Genomic DNA, 14,359 nt, shown 5'->3' with positions numbered 1-14,359 from the left:
CCCCCACCCCGACCCCACCACTATATCCCATAATGCCACACTGGCACTTGAAATTTGCATTTTGTTTTAAAAAGAAAAACCCTTTATCGGACCGACCAATCAAATCCTAATTCTACCAACTTCTCAAAAAATCCGAAATTAATATCCATACCCAGACGGTCCTAACTATACTCTTGTCACAGATCACGCCCAGGACTCATTAAGCACCTCAAATCGAAGAATGGACTGAGCATTAGAATAGGGGAATGAGAAGAGTTCTGGATAATTTTTAAATTAGCTAAGTATAGGGACCAGAAATAGGAAGACAGAGAGATAGAGGGGGCTTAGGCGCAGGAAGTTACAGGAGGAAAAGCAAACAAATAACTTGTGGAGGAAATTTGTAGGAAACACAACTCTACCCGTAAAAAATGATAAGACTTGCACAGCTGAAGACAGATAAAGAAAGCCTTCATAATGCAGTAATTGAGGATAATAAACAACAACTGATGCAACAAAATATGCTAGAACCTTTTGCAAGCACAAAACTAGGGGCACATTTTTTTTTAAGAAAAAACTTTTCACAGATAAAAGACAATTCCATAGCCCACTTTACGTTTAACCTAGCAACTCAATCACCAAGATACTACGCCACCTTCAACAATATCTGATCAAAAAAGCTGAAAAGTACATCCTCCAAGTAATTCATTAAAATGTTTGAGATTTTTTTTAAAAAAGTATAGATTTCCTAAAACATAAGGAGGCCAAGAAAAAACAAAAATCAAATGCATCTAAAAAGAGACATTAAGATGGAAGGACCAGGATCTAGCGTATGATAATAAAAGGGAAAAAATTAATGATGATTGGAAGGAACACAAAAACGAAACTCTGATGCTGTCACATGAATTTACAACAGTAATTATTGATGTACCAACAAAGACAAAGAAAGGAGGCCGACAAAAAAATAAATACAGAAGTAAATTAATTTTTCCCTTTTCTCTCTTAATACATTCGAAACTCAAGCATATTGCAGAACAAGAATATACAGCATTTGTAAAATACACAAGTTAATCAGAGTAAGCGAAATATGTTTTACCTCCCCGATGTGCACAGGGATCACATACGGTGTAAATCCAAATCCAACTGCACCTGCCAACCATCAAGAAACCCAATATTACAATGATGCAGGTCCTAAATTGGTAGACTTTCACTTCCCAACATTCAAACTAAGTGAACTTCGGATTAGAAGCTAGATTCATAATCCCAAATTAGAAGCTAGATACACAGTTGAAGCAATAATGAAACACATATACCTAAAGCTTCTACTTGTTTCTTAATTATTTACATTATCAATGTATACAAGTTATCTTTACTTTATGAATGTATATAAGTTAACTCCTTCCCAACTTAGAAGCTAGATACATAATCATATATACCTAAAGCTTCTACTTGTTTCTTAACTATCTCCGTTATCAACGTATACAAGTTAAATTCTTTACTTTATGAATGTATATAGTTAACTCCTTTCCCCAAATTAGACGCATAATCATTAATTTCTTTACTTTATGCATGTATACAAGTTAATTCCTTCCCCAAACTAGACGATGGATACATAATCATATATACCTAAAGCTTCTACAAGTTAAATTCTTTACTTTATGAATGTATATAAGTTAAATCTTCCCAAATTAGAAAGCTAGATATATAATTGAATCAATAATGAAGACACATGTATATACCTAAAGCTTCTTGCTTTTTCTTCTTTCCAGAGCCCAGTGGCCTCCCACGAACCTTCTTAGAGGAATTCTCCAAAGAAGCACCCCCATTAACACCACCAACGCCAGAATCAGCCTGATTCACCGGAATTTGAGCAATTGGAGTAGCAGAAACACCCGAACCGTTGTTACCATCAGTTGAATACTTCCTGGGGCGACCTCTCTTCTTCTTAGCCCCAGCCCCAGCCCCAGCCCCAGCAACAGCCCCAGCAACAGCCCCAGCAACAGCCCCAGCAGCAGCAACAGATGATCCATCATCAAGAAAACTGGGATTTGGGTTTTGATCAGAAACTGAATTGAATGGAAATTGAAGGTTAAGCTGTTGTTGGGGTTGCTGAAAAATGACATTTGTAGGTAAAATGTACGAGCTGAATTGTTCTTGTTGGTTGGGTAGGAGTTGGGGTGGTGGTGGGGTTGGTGGTGCCACCGCCATTGTTCCATGGCTATGTGGTGGGGGTAGGGGTGGTTGTAGAAATTGGGATGGGTGGTGTGCAAATGGGGATTCTTCAGAATCCATTGAAGAGAAATGAGTTCACTCTTAAAAAAAAAAAACAGAAAGAAGAAGAAGAAGAAGAAAGGTATTTTCACTATTCTAAAAGAAAAAGGAGAAAGGGAAAAAAATGAGTTTTATTTGCTAATTTTAGTTTTAGGGTTGTTTCATTAAATTTAGGTTTAATTATGTTTGACTATATATTTTCAAAAAAAATTACAAAGTTTTTGCAAGAATTGCTTTTGTTTTGAGTGATAGATATTTTCTCAGTCCATTTTTATTTGTCATGTTACGTTTTTCAAAAGTTAATTTGACTAATTTTTAAAATTAAATTATATTACATTAATTCGATATTTAAACAAAAAATTTAGATAGTCAAAAACTATACAAAAAGTACTGTAAATTGCAATTTTTTTCATATCAATATGATGAAAAAATGCATTGTAAAATGTTAGTTAAAGTTTTTATAGTTTGACTCTAAAAAGGAAATTATGACAATTAAAATGGACTAATGTAGTAATTTTTACCCCTCCAGTTGGTTTTTTTTATCCTCCCTAGACAATTTGACCATTTTTGAAAATTTTGTTTTTTTTTTGTTTTTGATAATTACGATGTTTGAATGAGTTTTGCGTAACTTGACTAACTTCATGAATATTTATCATTGTATTTATGTTAGAAGTTTTCAAACTTTTTGCACAAATTTCCACTATTTCTAGTGATATTGAATAATTACCTCTAAAATTAAATACATTCTTTTTACCTTTATTAGAGTTTGGTCGTATATTTTGAATTAGATTTTGAAAATTATGTCTTTAAAATATGTTCAAGTTTTGCATTATTGACCCTATTTCGGGTGATATTTACTATTTAGTTTTTATCCCTCAAATTGATTTTTGCCTTGCTTCTCGTTTAATGATAATTTATGGATCAAATTATGACCTAATTTTGCAAGGCAAAAGTTTAAAGAATTTTCGCCTTGTACATATAAGTTGTGTAGTATCTTACTCACAAGATACAAGTTTAGAGAATTTTTGTGGGTTCTAAACTTCTTATCACAGTTGTTCCTCAACTCAAGAAAAAACAGCTAAAAAGTACAAGAAACAAAGGATAATAACAAAAAATCAAATATTAACGGTACATAAACTACAACAAAATAATATGATAATCAAGGTATAGAGAATCAACAAATAGTAGATAGAAAGCTACATAAACAATATTTGACTACTAATATGAACATACAACAAGACAACACACTACTACCTATTAATCTGCTATCATAATTTGTATCTTACTTGCCCTTCTATCTAAGGTCATCTCTTCGGTAAACTGAAATTGCATCATATTTAGCCTAATACTTCTTCGGTCTACCTCTACCTCTCGTGAAATCATCCATAGTCAACCTCTCAAACCTTTGCATTGGAGCATTCATGCATCCCCTCTCTACATGTCCGAACCATCTCAGCTAACTTTTCGCATCTTATGATCCACTGAAGCCACTTCTACCTTGTCTCATATATCCTCATTCTAATCATATCTCTCCGAATATGTCCATATATCCATCGTAACATTTTCATTTATTCAACTTTCATCTTCTAAATGTGAGAGTTCTTAACTTACAAATATTTCACCACATGCAACATAGCTAACTATCACTCTGCAGAACTTTCCTTTAAATTTTGATGGAACATTCTTATCACATAAGACTATGGATGCGAGCCTCCACTTCATCCACCCAACACTGATATGGTTGGTGATATTGTGTATCAAACCTCACTTCAACGTCAACCTTATTTATGACATCACTGAATTTGCATTCGAAGTATGTTTTCTTGACCTTACTTAACTTGAATCCTTTAGACACCGGGTCTATCTCCAAACCTCCAACTTAACGTTAATTTTACCACGAGTCTCGTCAATCAAAACTATGTCATCAAGTAACATACACCATGACATCATATTCTAAAATTGAACTTATGATTTATAAAGCATAACTTGTGTCTTGCAAATTTTACCTTGTTAATTATATTTGTCTTTAGGGATAGCAATGGAGAGGGACGAATGCGGGACGGGACAAATTTTACCTTATGCGAGATGGGACGGATTTTACCTTAATGTATTTGTTTTAATCAATACCAGTGCATATGTTCAAATAGGTATTCAAATTTGAGCTTTGATATAAAAAAAATTCTTGTTAAAAACACTTTTCTGTTAAATGAATCTTATGTAAAAAAAACTTAAATTAATCAAGACCCCAATATGATACCAAAACTAAATGAGAAATCAAAAATAATAAATTCACAAGTCTCCCTCAACAACTTCAATTTAATAGGACCAATTATAAATAGGATGAGTTCTCCCTATCTTAGGTGTGTGATACTTAGTTATCCTACTAATCCATCCTCACCAATTCTTTGGTTGACTAATTATAGTATTATACCAAGATAATTGATTAGTGTAACCGACATTAAAATTGAAAGTTAGGTTTATTTCCCTCTTTTATACTTCTTGTGTTAGTACAATTAAGATTCGTTTGGTAGGCGATATTAATTAGAGTAGTCCTTGATTCAATGATATCCCCTAATTACTACAGAAAGTTGAAGTGGATGAGCTTTTTTTAAAAAAAAAAATATTATTAAAGATTAAAATAATTGAGCAACTTTCACATATAACAAACATAAAAATCATATTTGTATGTTATAACTATAGTTTGCATAATTGCGCTCCATGGCAAATTTTTTGTTTACTATGGAGCTTTTGATTTGTATAATTCACTACAAACATCCAATCTTATACAAACTGTTCAGTTTTGTATAAATTCATTTATACATTGTAATTTGTATAATAAGATCTGTATTTATATAATTATAAGTGTATAGGACGAAAACAGATGTATTTGTATTTGTATATACACTTTTTCTCGCTTTATACAAATAAAAACGCATTTTATACATTTTATACCGAAATGTATAAAATGGCTAATTGTATACCGAAAATGGCTAATTGTATATTGAATCAGATGGCAAAAAAATGGGATGTTTGCTGCGAATTACAATTAAAATAAACTATGGCTATAACATTTAATTTAAATTAATAGTTTGATATTTCATACAATTTTCCCAAAATAATTTCTGTAATAATATCTTATTATATATTAAAATAATTTCTGCAAATTATTATTACAAGTTAAATTCTTTATGATATCAAAGTATATAAGTTAAATCTATTTTTCAAATTAGAAGCTAGATACATAATTGAAGCAGTAATGAAGACATATATACCTATAGCTTCAAATTGTTTCTTAATTATTTAAATTATATGCGTATACTAAGTTAAATTCATTATGTTATCAAGTATATAAGTTAAATCCTCCCCAAATTCGAACAAAATCATTTAAACAGACACATCGAAGAAGAAATTACTTCCTTAAACTTCGTGTAACTTGATCGAAATTTATCTAGTAGATGAATTTTGAAGCACAAACTTTGTGAAAAAAAATCTAATTCATTTCCAGGAACCAGACAAGATACAATAATTTTTTTGGAAAAATATATGAAACAAACTATAGCATTGACAAAAGGCCTCTTCTTAGTCCTCATAAAGAACTCACCACAACAACAAAGGATTAAAAAAGAAAAAAGATAATCAAGCTTTGCCTCATTTCCAAACTAGGTGGTGTCAACATGAAACACGAGAAATCTCTGGGGGTCGCCCATCCTAGTACTATACTCGTCCAAGCACATTTAAAGTCATGACTGGATCCGGTGCACAAGTGCTGGTATGATTACATCCATCAATATAGAGCTATTGTTCAACGACAACCTCAAACTCACGTAAGTTGTTTCATCTTAGCACCTAATCTCATAAGAACCAGCTTTGGTGATATAACGAACCCATTCAACTGTGTTGTAGCCACTCTTCTCCCACACCTGCACAAAGCTAATTATATGAAGCTGGATACATACCAAAAGAACAACACTATTGAATTGTAAGTTTGGCAAACATACCTTGAGAAACCGAACACGTAATCCAGATGCTGTAAACATGGGAACCTGCAAAGAATAATGAATTGGTCATAAACTCTAGAGTCAAAAGAATATACAAGGAAATGCCACAAAAGTGATGAAACATGGTTGAATGGGTTCTTTAAAACCATAAACCCCCTCCAAAAGATCTATTCAAGGGATAAAGAAGATCGTCAACTGTAATGGAACATGGTTATCAGGTCTCTCCGGAGGGAAAATATTTACCTGAAATTCCATCTGAATTGGCGGCCGAGTCAAGGACTTCTTCTCTGTGATTGTCGAAATTAACTCAACTTCAGCGCTCAATGTTGACTCAGTTTGCCCCGGAAATTTTCGTATCCTGCACCAAGTTGTCCATATTGAAGATTCTAATGTTTAGAAACTAGCATTATTGCAGAAGAATGTACAAATACAGCTACATGCCTACTGGCAAAAATAAGACATGGTCATTATTAATTTTTTAGCAAAATAAAAGTAACCACACTTCTGTAGCCACTAATGCTTGCATTAAGGTAGGTTATCTACATCATACCACTTGGGGTGTGTCCCTTCCCCGGACCCTGCATGAACGCAAGATGCTTTGTGCCCCAGGCTGCCCTTTTTTTAATATAAAATGGTAAAGCAATTGGGAAGAAAGTAAACACATAGGATTTTCCAAACAATTGAACATAAGTTACTCTATAAAACCAAGACCTAGTGAAACTATCCTCCTCCATCTGGATTATGTTATATTACACTCAGCTGGCCTCAAGTAAATTTAACTCCTCCAATTAGCCACAATAGGAATAGAGGTATTAACATTGAATTATACTCTTATCCTACTGTCCAGGTAAACCATGGACAAACAAAAACAAGAAGGTTCCACTATCCTTGACCACATCTTCAAGAAATATACCAACCATGATTAAACAATTGAATACTCACTTCCAAACCAAACAGTCAATGGCTGCATTATACTTTGCTCTCCCTGACGTCACCTGGAAGTTTGTTTTAGCAGTTTGCTTTGGCACTGGAATTTTAATAACTACTCCAAGAGCAAACATTTTTGCACCAAACACACTCTTAACCTGAAAAACAATCAAAGTTAGCAACAGTAAATCATATAAGCACAAATTGATGTTTAAAATCAAAATTTATTCAATATCAAACCTTAACATTCACTTCCATACGTGTACGGCCTAATTCTTTGATAGTTGGTAATACACGGAAAGGAAGATTTACTCCTTCAGTGATGCGGTACCTGAAGATAAACAGTTTAACAATATCAGGCACTATTATACATAGGTATGCCCATGATCTTAATATGTTACCAGTTTCAAAAAAAAAAAAAGTAGGTATAATCTGAACCTCTTACAATCAAGTGGCTTACATATTTTGAGCTTAAAAGCCAAGATACAATCTCTAAACTCTGGTCATCATCACTTTCCAAGTAAACAACAACATACCCAATGACCAATGTAGTCCCACAAAGTGGGATCTGGGAAAGGTAGAATGTACCCCAGACATTTACCCTTACCTCAGAGTTGACACTTGCTCCGTCACTTCAAAGGTTACACTATTTCAGTTTATATTGCTCAGAGAAATTCTAGATTTTTTTCCAGTGCTTCTTTCGCATTGAGTATCTTGTTAGACTTCTCAAGCAGTTCCATTAATACTTCAACTTTTCAACAACTTATTAAGTTAAGAGTTTGGAACACACATTATGACTTATGAGTGGGAACATGTACAAATTGATTTATCAGGATGCTGGAATATCCAATATAAAATTCTTGAATGCATAAAACATGAGGTAAATATTACATAAGGAAAGCAGACGTTAATTTGACATAACCAATTATAAAACCAAGAGATTCAATTTCAAACTAAATCGAGGGGTTCGAGTTTCACATTATGTCACTATAAGCAAAAGAAGATACTAAATGGGGTTGCAGTAGGGATACACTCTTAGCCTGTTTTTATTTGCATTGACTATGGACGTACTGACGCATCATATTCAAGGAGAGGTACCTTGGTGCATGATATTTGTGGATGACATAGTTCTGATTGACGAGCCCAGAAAACAAAGATGTATAGAAAGAAGTATGAACTTACTTCATCAATTCAAATTCACCATCAGGCGGGACAAAGCTGACGGTCTTTTCTGAGTTGAATCTTGTCAAATTTACACATTGGTGGAAAGTAACATCATCGAGCTCAATAGTTTTACCGCTGGACCAGGCAGCAGAGAAATATACTAGGTTAGTAAACAGAAATAATCAACAAAAAATGTAGCATCTGAAACTAATTGGAGCCCAAACTGCGACATGTTTGGGGACAGTTATCATTGAAAAGCTGCAGATAAGGAGAACCAACTGATTGAAGCAGAATCATGATAAAGTGAGATTATCATCTTTACTCTTTAAGGTAAATTAACTGAATGACAGGAAAAATGATTTACTTTTTTTTTTCCTTTATGAGGTCAAATTGGGAGTTAGAAAGAACTAAACGATTCAACTTTCTCCAGGAAACAATTGGTATAGATGAAACACAGAAGTCACTAAGGGGTCGTTTGGTAGAGTGTATTAGGAAAAATAGTGCACGCATTAGCCTTGTGTACTAGTATCTTGTTTGGTACTCTTTTCCAACCTATGTATAACTAATGCTTGCATTAGCTATACACTCCGAGTATTGTGTATTCAAGTGTGCATTACTAATACCATGGATTTCTAGGTATTAGCAATGCAATGGTTTTAATGCATGCATTAGCATGATAAAAGACTCAATTGCCCCTCAAAACCTTTTTTCACATCTTTTTTAAGATAATAGTGGAGGGTATCTTTGTAAATAATTTTTTTATGCAATGCATGCTATTTTTAATGCATCAAACCAAACAATGCATAAAAATAATCTACGTATAATTAATGCAAGCATAACTAATACATGCATTGCCTAATACACTTTATTTAGCATTATTTTTATACACTCTACCAAACAACCCCTAACATTCAAGTGACATTTCCTGAAACAACTAGCACAAGAAGCACTCTCACAGACAATCATATGACTGACACAGACAATTATTCAGACGCTACCTCTTAGTCGGACGGGACTTGAGTTGTGACTCTTTCTCAAGACCAATTTTATCATTTAAGCCCAACTTCAGATCAGGCATTCCAGTAAGGAAGCATTTCATGAGAACTTTTCCAGTTACATCACAACGGAGGACGCTACCTGCAAGTATAATATATTAAATGAGAACCAAAAACTGGTAGAAAAAAGGTCACCTACCAAACTACAAAATTTCTACCTTTTGAAGACATAAGGAGATTAACGCTCTCCACAATATCCAGAAATACCTGTTGATACACAAGCCTTCATCAAATGCTGGTATACTAGGGAAGATAAAAGATCGTAAAATTTTTAAGAAAAACAGAGCCAAAAACCACCTCATTCTTCTTATAAACAAGACCCTCCCGGCGCCAACCGACCGCACCAGTTACTTGCAATGTTGCATTTGGAACTGGCTTATCTACATGCTGCAGAATTATGTTGCATTGTGAAGGGAAACCCAGATTGATATTATACTCAAAATTCATATTTATTATCTCACCGCATAATATCCCTCATGAATTATTTTATTAAGTAGATCAAACAGGTAGTTATTCAACATTTTTTTTGTCATACTACAAAAGCAAGCACAGAAAAAATAACTAACCTTGGATGAAAAGGATGACCGGACACCTTCCTGAGTAATGTAGAGTTTCAAGATTTCAGGTGAAAGATTTTGAGGGTAACCAAAGTCCATAATTTCTGCAATTTTAGACAAAAAAGGAAAAAAATGATTGCTCTTTTTGACATAAAAGCATGTAGCACATACACATTGCACTAAACTTCCAAGGTAGATAATTGCTTGTTGGAAGATAAGTGTACTTAATTTTCCATAGACAGACTTGAAAAGCAACCAAAAATTGCCAATAGCTGGGTCAAACTGTCACACTACAGGAAACTGAAATGTTAGTAAACTGTCACACTACAGGAATACATTCTATATTGACTCAGTGCACCCCAGCATATTGTCCTAAATAGGGATATCCTAAAAAAAAAAATTGATATCAGCAACTAGAAGGTATGTCCAGAGAGGATCTATGGACCTGTCTCAGTGCATTGAGCAGCAATTCTTTGAAGGACAAATTAATGATACAAAAATAGGGTCTCACTAGAAAAAACCGAAATCTCTGTCCTTGTACTTCTTTCCTTTCAGTTATAAAAGAGGCTTCAAAAGTTTCTTAAGCAAGACCTAAATATCCTAATGCATCTCTATAGACATGGTTTAGGCTCATAAAGCATCTCTCAACATTAGTTATCTTATACGTGCACAACCCCAATCCACTCTCTAGACCCAAGTTGTGAAACTATACTGTTATGTTGTTGTCGTTTTGCATTATCCTCATAGACGTACTCTATCCCTATGTTGCTCGGACTCTTCAAATATGTCATCGGGTGCGTGTCGGATCCTTCAAAAGTAGTGCATTTTTGGAGGATCCGGCACGGGTGCGACAATATTTTTGGAGAGTCCGAGCAACTTAGCTCTATCCAATTATCACTACATGTTATATTGCTCTGCTCCAGATTGAAAAGGAAGACGGAGCAGGGGGAGAACAATCACAAAAAATTAACATTACTACTGCAATGATGAAGCAAAATAACCAAAAGAAGTTATTTCATAGAAAGGCTTCCCTTGTCGAACCCTGATAAAATGTCAGAAACTAATATTCTCTGCAAAGCTTACCGTCCAATAGCTCGTAAATCAAAACAAAGTTATTGCGGATGGCATCTTCATCAAAGGCGCCACCAAAATAAGATTTGAATAGTGTAACAGCCTGCATGCGTATTGGGGATTGCAGTTTTATTATTCTGGTGGTAAAAAGAAAACACTAGCAGAACACATTTATGCAATAAGTCATGGTCATGACATTATTTTTCTCACCTCCACTTCTTAAGAAGTACCAGGATTTCTTGTTTAGAAGAGAGAATGTAGTACATTTGGGAAGATGCAGAAATTCAATAAAACTAAAGCATTGAAAAGTGAAAACTAAGACACTGGTTCTGAAATGCTTCCAATCCATAAGATAATTACATAAAACTGATGCTAAGAGAGCAAAAGTCAACGTTCTCCACTTACTCCACGGGGGGGGGGGGGGAGAGAAATGTGTGAAAGCTTTCGTTACAAAAAATAAAAAAACAGTGGTTGAGACCAAATTCATCAGTCAGAGTGCAAGAATGATTCTAATAAGCAATAGAGTTTTACCTCAACAACAAACTTGAATGCACATGCAACATTTGCATTGCTACTAACAACAATCACAATATAGACATTGCTAATTCTCATGTACAAGAAAGAACAGCCTCCAATCTGCCGGACGGGACATGTACCAAGTTCTTTTGACTGCATTATATGCATCCGGAAGGCATCTACCATATTCCCCCTGATAAAATTTAAAAAGGTTCATAGTTAGATAAAAAATATAGCAAAGTGACGTAGTAACCGACTTCTTTATTCTCACAGGTGACACAATGATTGATTCACATGCATTTTATTTGAAAGACGAACTTAGTTTGCTTCACACAAAAACAAGCACTCATAACATGAACTAAAAAGAAGAGTAAGTAGAAGTTATTTTAAAGTATTTATAGTGATGGCATTGGATGCCAAAGACTCAAAGCAAGGACAAAGACAGATAGAAGCAACAAAATTTCTGAATTAGCAGGCTAAGAACCACATCGTTCTCGGATGTAAACATTTTTGTATTAGACACAAATTTATATACAAGGGACTGAGGCGCCTGTTAGACATGTGTTTGACCGAAGATAAATCATGATGAGCTAAACACATTTTCTTCACTTTCTGAAGAGGCAAGATTAGAAATTCCAAAGTTTTGAGTGGGTCATAAGAAACAAGAAACAAAGAAGAATATTCATTCTCCAACATGGTACTTAGTTAGTATGACAAAGTTCACATTAAAAATGCAAATGTCCACACAGAAAATCAAACTTTCAATCAGCTAGGCAAAATTTTATACCAAGACTTACTTTTTCTTATACAGCAAGATAAACGATCTGCTTTGTTCAACAACTTCAACAACTAAGGTTAGCTTAACTATGGTGATAAGATAAAATAGAAAGGTTCCAACTTTGAGCTTACGATACCACACATTACAAAAACTTCCTAGCAGCAGACTACAATTCATTCATCAAACTTCAAAAGATAAATCAACATTTTATCTCTTAAAGTAAGTCCCTAAATCAAAATCAAGTAAAAGTGAGCAAGGAAATCAAACTTCTAATTTAGTTAGGTAAAAAATTTTACACCAAAACTTGGTTTGTGTTGTTTGTGTTATACAGCACTATAATCAATCTGTTATGTTTAACAATTTCAACAGCTAAACTTTAACCTAACTAACCAGTATCTCCTGATCTTAATGCCATAAGATTAAAAAAGTTTCCAACTTTGAACTAACAAACCACACATTAGGAAAAAAAATCTGGCAGCAGACTACAATTAATACATCAACATTCAACTCAACAATTGTTTCTCTTAAATTAAGTACCAAAATCAAAACCAAGTAAACGTCAGCAAGGAAATCAAACTTTTACTTTATGCAGCAAACTTTACACCAAGACTTAGTTTGTCTCATACAGTACTACAAACAATCTGTTATGTTCATCAACTTAAACAACTAAACCTTAACCTAACAAACCGGTATCAGTATCACCTTATCTAATGGAATAACATAAAAAAAAGGTTCCAACGTTAAGCTCACCACACACATGGGTGGAGCTAGGGGGCACAAGGAGTTCACCCAACCCCCACCCGCCGCAAAATTACAATGTATATACAAAGTCAAAAAAAAAATTATGTATACATAATTATGTTCCCTTAGCTTCTTCACGTGTTTACTTATTTATACTTTCAATCCAAAAAAAACAACATCAACATACTCAAATAAACCCACAAGTGAGGCCTGCAAAGGGTAGAGTGCACACTGCGAGGTTCAAGGAAAAACATTTATATTATTTTAAGTACCCATAGTGAAAAATACTAGCTCCGTCACTCATCACACATTACAACAAAAACTTTCTAGCATCATATGAGAACTCATTCATCAAAATTAAAAAAAGACAAGTCCCCAAAATCAAAATCAAAGTAAAAATTGAGCAAAATATAAGAAATTGGGTATAAATTAAAAAATGAGAAAATACCCAACATCGTCCCTGTAGAGACGGTTAATAAGAACATCGCCACGGAGATTCAAAAAGTATATTGCTGAAGCCGCCACTGGCATGGCTGCTAATCAAACAGGTGATCCAATTTTACAATAAAATACCTATAAAATCCAAAAAAAATAAAATTGATGGACTAAATCAGATCAAATTGAGTTTTATGTTCAAAAAATCAATGAGATTTCTAGGGTTTTTCATGTGATTTTGGGGAGAAAAAGGTAACTGTTTTGGACTGAAGAAATGAAATGAAAATGGTGAGATCTTTATTTGTGCTTTTTTGAATTTGTTTATTAAGGGAAAAATTCAAAAAGTACTCTATCCCCTTAGGCCCTTATTTTAAAGTTCGTTTTTTTTATTCTTAATTAGAGATTTCAATTCGCATGTCAAAGTATTGAAATTATTTTTATGTCAAGATATTGAGTCGTTTTTAGTAGAAAGTTTAAAAGTGGGATTTTTTGTGAATGTGAACTAGTTAGCTTCAAAAATAGATATTATATAACTTATGAGTATCGACTTAGAAGGAAAAAATCCATTTTTTGGTTTTGATACTTCTATCTTCTAAAAGTATTTAATCTGAATTATTTTTTCTTCGGGACAACTATATTGTTAAATAATATTATATATCATTATGGCGAAATTTCTTTTGTTCCCCAACATTACCTATTTGATTAGACATAAAATTTAAATATAAATATTTAATTTTGATGTGCTTTGAAAAATAGAAAGAATGGTGCATCGCATATCTATGTTCTCGCTCAAAAGCCAAAACGAAATTATCTACTTTCACAAGCTGGTGAGGTAAGCTACACGTTAACCTTTTTGAACCACACTTGCTT

General features: G+C 33.7%; 2 protein-coding genes across 2 annotated transcripts in view; both read right to left on the bottom strand.

Annotated features, from left to right (window-relative positions):
- The window catches only part of LOC102601344 (AT-hook motif nuclear-localized protein 10-like), a 4,501-nt gene extending 2,151 nt beyond the window's left edge, over positions 1-2,350 (bottom strand). Inside the window, exons 1-2 of the mRNA XM_006362442.2 lie at positions 1,716-2,350; positions 1,073-1,125 (exon numbers count right to left, since the gene is read on the bottom strand). Of these exons, the coding sequence (XP_006362504.1) occupies positions 1,073-1,125; positions 1,716-2,268 (606 nt within the window). The 5' untranslated portion in view covers positions 2,269-2,350. The remainder of the gene's footprint in view (positions 1-1,072; positions 1,126-1,715) is intronic.
- Positions 2,351-5,722: 3,372 nt separating this feature from the next.
- Positions 5,723-13,790, bottom strand: LOC102600994 (AP-2 complex subunit mu-like). Its single transcript, XM_006362441.2, has 13 exons — positions 13,503-13,790; positions 11,551-11,728; positions 11,032-11,122; positions 9,958-10,052; positions 9,689-9,778; positions 9,550-9,598; positions 9,335-9,473; positions 8,355-8,471; positions 7,413-7,503; positions 7,188-7,330; positions 6,489-6,603; positions 6,246-6,290; positions 5,723-6,167 (listed from the first exon to the last, which is right to left on the bottom strand). Exons 1-13 carry the CDS (start codon positions 13,583-13,585, stop codon positions 6,087-6,089), a joined length of 1,317 nt encoding a protein of 438 aa, XP_006362503.1. The 5' UTR covers positions 13,586-13,790; the 3' UTR covers positions 5,723-6,086.
- Positions 13,791-14,359: the final 569 nt, after the last annotated feature.

The sequence above is a fragment of the Solanum tuberosum genome, unplaced genomic scaffold (genome assembly GCF_000226075.1).
Source record: "Solanum tuberosum cultivar DM 1-3 516 R44 unplaced genomic scaffold, SolTub_3.0 scf00402, whole genome shotgun sequence".
NCBI lineage: Eukaryota > Viridiplantae > Streptophyta > Magnoliopsida > Solanales > Solanaceae > Solanum > Solanum tuberosum.
Note: the sequence above shows the minus strand (reverse complement) of the source record. Positions and strands in the feature narration are given on the sequence as shown.

Excerpts from the sequence above, each read along its gene's own strand:
- LOC102600994 (XM_006362441.2), bottom strand. The coding sequence starts at position 13,585 with ATGCCAGTGGCGGCTTCAGCAATATACTTTTTGAATCTCCGTGGCGAT. Across the intron at positions 9,599-9,688 it reads TTGTTTATAAGAAGAATGAG|GTATTTCTGGATATTGTGGA; the intron begins GTGGTTTTTGGC and ends GTGTATCAACAG. Across the intron at positions 8,472-9,334 it reads AAGTCCCGTCCGACTAAGAG|CGGTAAAACTATTGAGCTCG; the intron begins GTAGCGTCTGAA and ends TGCCTGGTCCAG.